The sequence below is a fragment of the Marmota marmota genome, unplaced genomic scaffold, assembly GCF_001458135.2.
Source record: "Marmota marmota marmota unplaced genomic scaffold, marMar, whole genome shotgun sequence".
Lineage (NCBI taxonomy): Eukaryota > Metazoa > Chordata > Mammalia > Rodentia > Sciuridae > Marmota > Marmota marmota.
In genome coordinates, this window is record NW_026000294.1 from 8,494,314 (window position 1) to 8,502,189 (window position 7,876).

At 33.4% G+C, this 7,876-nt stretch overlaps 1 protein-coding gene across 1 annotated transcript in view; it reads left to right on the top strand.

The window, feature by feature from the left end:
• The window catches only part of LOC107155639 (vascular endothelial growth factor receptor kdr-like), a gene marked incomplete at its 5' end in the record, with an annotated part of 118,367 nt that overhangs the window by 104,278 nt on the left and 6,213 nt on the right, over window positions 1-7,876 (top strand). Inside the window, one exon of the mRNA XM_048797237.1 lies at window positions 2,430-2,514. Coding sequence (XP_048653194.1) covers window positions 2,430-2,514 — 85 coding nt within the window. The remainder of the gene's footprint in view (window positions 1-2,429; window positions 2,515-7,876) is intronic.

Here is a 7,876-nt window from a genome sequence, read left to right on the forward strand (position 1 = left end):
TTGTTTTTTTTTTTTTTTTGTATCAACCCTTTCTGATGTTCAGGTAGGTTCCTTCTGTTCCTCATATCTTCAGTGTTTTTATCATGAATGGGTGGTAATTTTTTTCAAAAGCTTTATTTCATCTATTGAGCTGAATAAGTGATTTTCATGCTTAATCTATTTATATGTCCTTATCTGGTTCTAGTATGACTGAAATATAGGCTTGATAGAATAAATTTGAAAGTGTTACATAATTTTTCATTTCATGGAATGATTTGAGGATTATTATTTTTTCTTTAAAGAACTGAAAACATTCATCTGAGAATCCATCTGGTCCTGAGCTGCTGCAGAATTCTATGTGGAGAATTCTGGCTGCTTGAGTCTGGGTCTAATCAGGCATTAGAGGTTTTGTTGGTATCGGCTTTGGACATATTAGGTAAACACACCACTAGGGCCCCAGATAGATGTTTATCTCTGCTAGGAATCTGGATAAGGAATCTCCTAGGAATTCTATTCATGGGGCAAGGAAGCCAAACCACCTCACACTCTGCTGACCATGAAGACTATTTCCCAGGCTGAGAACCTGAGAGTTTAGAACACCCACCTGTTCAGATTCTCAACATTTTTGAACTGTTCACATAAGCCACCAGACTCAAGAGAAAATCTCCTCTTCATTTTTCTGACTTGGTTCCTCCTGAGTAAAACCTGAATTGTGGCCATTTTAATCATAATCTTCTAGGTATACCCTAGGCCACAAGTCAGGGCTTGCCAGGGTACTATGGCAATGTTCGCTATGATCTCCCAGGATTCCACAGCAGCAAGTTACAGCATGGCTGCTTCAAAATGGATGCCACCTCAGCTCTCCATTTGCCAGCTGAGAAATACAGAGCACTTTTTAAGGACCAGTTTATGATATAGCCTCTGTGTCTGTTAAGTTCAGGCTTCTTTGATGATCTCAGGTTTTTTCATACCAAATCTGTTCATGGTATTCCTCTTTCTATGTTGTCCCTCCCTCTTGTAAATCACTGTCAATGCTACAACCAGCATTGCTCCCATGTACTTTCTTCTTTGTTCAGTGCACCTGAACCTGTTACTTGATTTGTTTCAACTATCCATTTTCTTTTACATATCATTGAATTTCCTTAGGATAATTATTTTGAATTCATTTTCAGGCTTTACATAAATTTTCACTTACTTTGGGGTCAGTTACTGGAGAATTATTGTGTTGTTTAGGTAGTTCTATCTTTACTTTTTTATGTTGCTTGTGTCCATATGTTGAAATTTGCACATCTGATAGAATAGATGCCTCTTCCAGTTTTATGGAACAGCTTTTTGTGGGAAAGAATTTCACCTGAAGATGAATCCTATAGTGTCATTTAGGCAGGGTGTGTTGGCTTTGGTGCGGAGTATTGTATGGGCCTGGGTACCAGGGTTGTAGCTGCTCCCCTGAGCTAAAGCTCCATTTCTCTTGGAGTGAAACATTGGTTCACATACTGGGAGTAGGGAATTTGTATCACTGGCTTAGGTACTTTTTGTTTTTGTTAGATGGTGTTCCTATTCCTGGCTTGAGTGCCACATGGGCTCATCACAAAGGTTGTGAATGCTTCTCTGAACCATAGTACCAATTTACCATGGTGAAGTTCACTATTTTGGTTCATATTTGGAAGGATTGCGGCTGCTTAATTGAACAAGGCTCTGTAGTGAAGAAAACCATTAATTAACTGGGATGGTACAGATAGAGTAGTATCCAGGGCACATGAAGCTAGAAGGCATATGAACTTTAACTATGAATGGTATTATTATCATGTATGCAGACATGGTGCAATGACAGCAGAGCCTCAGAGATGAAATGATATAAAGTCTACTTATTCCTACAGCAGGACACAGTGCAGCAGTAGCTCCAGTTTCAATATGACATAGCATAGTAGCAGCTTGGGACAAGGGGTATGGCACAGAACATGTGTTTTCTGTCTTCAGTAGAACAAATATATGAACTCCAGGCAATTCTCCAAATGGTTCTCAGGGCCTGTGAATATTATATGGTTATCCATTAGCAAAAGCTACATGTATATTTTTGCCATTGTGATGGTGCTTTGGGACTCCTGATTACCTTTTCTACAGTTAGAAATTCTTCCTGGTTCTCAAATGATCCTTACTTGGAGGAAGCATTGTTGGAGTCAAGCCATTGCCTTTCATTCTCTGCTTCACAGGGTTTTTACGCACCCTTATTGTGCTCTAATGATCTCCTTTATTGTGACAAAACTGTTGTTTATTTGCTATTTACATCCTTCTTGTAGGAGATAATGATCATTGGGAACTTCTAGTTTAACATCTTAATGATATCCAAGATTCTACATATCAATTAAATGTAATATTAATAAAATAAATTTTAATTTATAAAATTAACTATAATGCTGGAAAATTAAATAAACTCTTCTTTTGATTCACAGCAGCATTAAATCCCAGAAGAAGCCACTAGTTGGGCTATTTGATGAGATGGAGATCTGCGAGGAACAGGAGGACGCTGTGCTTGGGGTTAGTACTGTTTGATATCTCCATGGGTCAAATTGCAAGATATAGGAAGTTTTCTTTTGGAATCAGTTTTATGGTTATCTGCATGCCCTGTAGATCTATTCCATGGAACAATCTCAGAGTGCTTTCAAGAGCAATCAATAAGAAGAACTAATAAGATAAGGTGGAAGTTGGGGAATAAAAATGGTGTAGATGCTTCTGGAAAGTATTCAATCAACCATCCACTTAATAAATAGGAAAACTGAAGTCCCCAATTGATTATGTGCTTGCAAAGGGTCACAGAGGTATTTGTGGAATTGTTGAAGCTCAATGCCAGATCTCTTATGTTTCCATCAAGTACTTATTGCTTTGAAAATTTGGTAAGCATGTAAAATATTTTAAGACATTAAATCATTAAAAGAGCACAAACAGATAATTCTTCATTAATATAAGGCATTTGGAAGGGCTTTTTGCAAACAAAATATGTCAGTTATTCACTGTGAGATCAACCTGTTCACTGCTGTTTTAGCCAAATACACCCCAGAATAGATGAATGGATAAAGAAATGTTGGGATGTACACACAATGGAATATTACTCAGACTTTAAAGAAGAATGAAATAATGGCATTAACAGGTAAATGGATGGAGTTAGAGAATATCATGCTAAGCAAAGTTAGCCAATCCCCCCCAAAACAAAGGCCAAATGTTTTCTCTGATAAGTGTATGCTGATCTATAATAGAAGGAGGCAAGTGAAGAATGGAGGAACTTTGGATTGAGCAGACCAGAGGGAGAGGAGAGGAGGGAGAGTTGGGGGAAAGATGGTGGAATGAGATGAACATTTTACCCTCTGCACAGGTATGAATGTTAAAAATCATGTGAATCTACATAATGTTCAACCAGAGAAATGAAAAGTTGTGTTTTATTTGTGTAAAATATAAAATTAATTTTTTTTAAAAGGAAAAACAACAGACAAAAAAAACAAACAAACAAAAAATCCTGTCATGAATTCTACAGCTAGCAAGAAGTATTGATTACAGGAACCTGGACTACTTCCTAGTGAGAACCTTTCAAAATGAAAAAAAAAATGTTCCAAATATGGGATCAGAATGCAGCAAAAAAATGACCTCCTCCTATAACACTCATATTATTTCCCAAACAACCTAGAATCTCTCATTTCATAGGCTCAATCTATGACATCATGATAGAATTTCCTCACATACCCTGCAGTGATTCTTCCTAAACATTAGTAATACCTTCTTTTCAATGAGCAGCTGTTTAATAAACCAGGTGTTTTTTCCAGGGATAAAATTCAGTCAATAATAGAATCAACAAGGAAGTAGAAGAATTGAACAAAACTACAAATCATAAACCAACTGTATGAATAGGCATCTGTATAACATGTTACCCTATATCAGCAAAACACTTTTTTCTGTAGTGAAAATCAAATGTTCTCTAACATATATCATATATGCAGCCATAAAAGTAATCTCAACAAACATAAAAATATTTAAATAATATATAAAATACATTCTTCAATTGTAATGGGATAAAATAATAAGCCAATAACAGAAGGGAATTTAAAACATTAAAAAATTTATGTAGATAAGCATGCCTTTAAATCAATTAGTAAAAGAAAAAATGAAGAGGGGAATTAGTAAATACATAGAGATTAATGCAAATGAGATACCACAAATGAAAACCTAAGGGATGTATCCAAAGCAGTGCTCAAAAGGAAATTTTGATTTTCAAACATATGTATTAAAAAGGAAAATTATAGATCAATTACCTGTTAACTTATTCCTAAGAACATATAAAATAAGCACAAATTAAAAGCAAGCAATGTAAAATAAACTTACAAAGATTAGAGTCAAAAGAAATCAAATGGAATGGAGAAAAAATAAAGAAAAACAACAATCAAAAAATCTTTTTCTTGAAACAGCAACAAAACTGACAACTTAGTGAAACTGATGAAGAGGAAAAGGAGGCAAGTATTCAAATTGCAAAAAAAAAAAAAAAAATCAGAAGTTACAGAGGAATTATTACCACTAACCTTAAAAGAGAGAAATATTTATAAGGGAGTCTTATGAGTAACTGTGTAAATGAACAAGTTTCCAAAATACAAAAATTACCAAAATGAACATGAAAAGAATCACACAATTTGAATAGAATTACAATAAGTACAGAGAGGTTGAAGAGACAAAACCACTCATAAGATCTGCAGAGAACAGGAGTTTATTGGAAATAAGATACAAATAAAGGAAGAAAATAAAGTTACAAGATGATAAAACAGGTGTTTCCAGTACTTATCCCATCATGTAAACATCAATTTGAAAACCATCCACGCAGGAGAATGCCTTCACAAGATTTGAGAAATCTGGTCAAGAGACTACAATACCCAGGTTGATCACAGAAATAAGAAAAGTTGCATTGAAGAGAGTAGTAATGGTAGTTAAACTTTATCCTCAGGTTCTCTTCATCAAATCTGTACAGTTCATAATGGTCAGTGTTACCCTTCATTTAGGGGAAGTGAAATGAGCACACAATTTGCTATATACCCAAGAACTAGGCCTACTTAATTGAATCCTGGAACCATATCTTTTCCTGTCGACCTAGTCTCCAGGCCCCAGACCACAAATAACTACTGAAGTATTTTTTAATCCCTTCAGCTGAATTTTCTTTTTCATAAAAATATATATTTGTTCTTTTTTAGTATACATGATAATTTTTGACATATTATATACACATGGAATATATCTTACCCTAATTAGGATCCCATTCTTGTGTTTGTACATAATGTGGATATTCACTGGTCATGTATTCATATATGAACATAGGAAACTTTTGTCTGTTAATTCTACTGTCTTTCCTAATCCCATCATACTTTCCCTTTATTCCCCTTTGTCTAATCCAATACACTTCTACTCTTCCCTCTTTGCCTTACTGTGTGTTAATATCCATATATCAGAGAGGACATTTGGCCTTTGGTTTCTTCGAACTGGCTTATTTCACCTAGCATTATAGTCTCCAGTTCCATCTGTTACTTGCAAATGCCATAATTTCATTTTTTCTTTATGGCTAAGTAATATTCCACTCCTTGGCATATGCCTAAAGGATTCAAAAGCAGCATACTGCAGTGACATAGCCAAATGAATGTTTATAGCAGCTCAATTCACAATAGCAAAGCTATGGAACCAACCTAGGTATCCTTTGACAGATAAATGGATAAAGAAAATATGTTATGAATACAAAATGGAGTATTACTATTGAAATATTAAGAAAGAATAAGAATGGTGAAGACATCACTCTATCTAATCTCAATATGTACTGTATAGCTATAGTAATCAAACCAGTGTAATGATGGCATAAACATATACTCAGACCAATGAAAGATGATGGAAAAAATAGAACTAAATTAATATATTTACAGTTAATAAATCTCAAACAACAAAGCTACAAAGAACATACAATTGGAGGGAAAGCTCTTCATTAAACGGTTTTAGGGAATCTGGGTAACCACATGCAAAAACATGAGATGGGACCCCTTTTTTAATATATCAAGACCAAATGTATTATGTAAGTAAATGTAAGGCCTAAGATTATAAGACCACTAGAAGAAAACTTAGCAAACAAGCTTATTGTAATTGGTCTGAGAAGTTGTTTTTCAATATAATCATGAAAGCACAGGCAACATAAACAAAAACAGACAAATGAAACTACATAAAAAAAACTTACAAAAGAAAAAAACATATCTGAATGAAAGTCATGAGAAAATATTTACAAACCATTCATCTGATAAGAGATTAATAGCCAAAATATATAAGGAAATCTTATTAAATACCAAGAAAACAACCAAACTTAATATGAACAAAGGACCAGAAAGATATTTCTCAAAGAAAATATATCAAAATAAATATTTAAAAAATATTCCACCTCACTATCATCAGGAAAATTCAAGTTAAAGCCACAAATGCTCATTATCTCATACCTGTTAGAATGTCAATTATCACAAAGACAAGTTAAAATAAATGTTAGTGAGATTGTGGAGAAAAGGGAACCCTTGGATCCACCCTGTGTGAATATAAATTAGAAAAACTACTATGAAAACTATGTGTAAGTTCCTCAAAAATTAACAAGATATGCACCAGCAATCCCACTTCTGCTCATAAATCAAAAGGAAATGAAATTGGTATGCCAAATATATTGATACCCTATTAAATTCATTGCAACATTAGTCACAATAGCCAAGATATAGGAACAATTGTATTTATCAAGATAAGAATGGATAAAGAAAATATGTGTGTATGCATGTGTGTGCAATTGAATAATATCCTGCCTACAAAAGAAGGAAACCATGCCATTTGTGACAACATGGGTAAACTTAGAAAACATTATATATGTGAAGTAATATATGATCTTCCTTATAATAATGTGAATTCTAAAAAATAAAGCTCATAAGATCAGAGAGTAGAATTGTGGTTGTGTCAGGAATGGCAGTGAAAATGAAATGGAAAGATGCGGATGAAAGGTACAAAGTTTCAGTTATGTAAAATGAATACATTCTGGAGATATAATGTATAACATGATGACTTTAAAGTTAATAATACACTGTTGTATACTTGTAATTGGCTAAAAGAATAGCTCTTAAATTTCCCACTACAGAAAGATAGCTTGAAGTGATGGATATGCTAATTACCTTGATGATATTTATTGTTTTTAATGTACATGCATATCAATATATCACATTGTACACATTAAATATGTGTAGGTTTTATTTGTCAACTATAGCTCAATTAAAATGAGATGAAACATACAGAAATTGAATTAGAAATAAAGTCTTCACAATCAAGATACAAGAGCCACATGTGTTTGGTACTGCATTTCAACAGCATTTAATGATGATTAATATAAGTCTTATTAAACTCTTCTAAAATATAGAAAGGAAGGGAACACTTCCCAACTCATTCTATGAGGCTAGTGTTCTCTGACACTAACATCCCACAAAAAACAACAGAAAAAAGCTAGAGATAAATATCACTTATAAATGAAAAAATGCTAACAAAACACTAGCAAACTAAATCTAGCAGAATATAGAAATATTGTGTTCATGACTAAGTAAGACTTATCTTCATAATAAATGGTTAAATCAACATATATAAATGAATGTTGTGATGCACCATATAAATAGAACAAAGTAAAAGCAATACATGATCATCTAAATATATTCCAAAAATTCATCTGAAACTCTTCCACAACCTGTTAAAATAAGGGAATTTATTTAACATGGCAAACAGCACTAAAGAATGCATCAGAATGAAAAAAAATAGTAGTAAAGGTAAAAATCAGTGTGGCATATTCATGTGTGTGTGTATATATATATATATATAT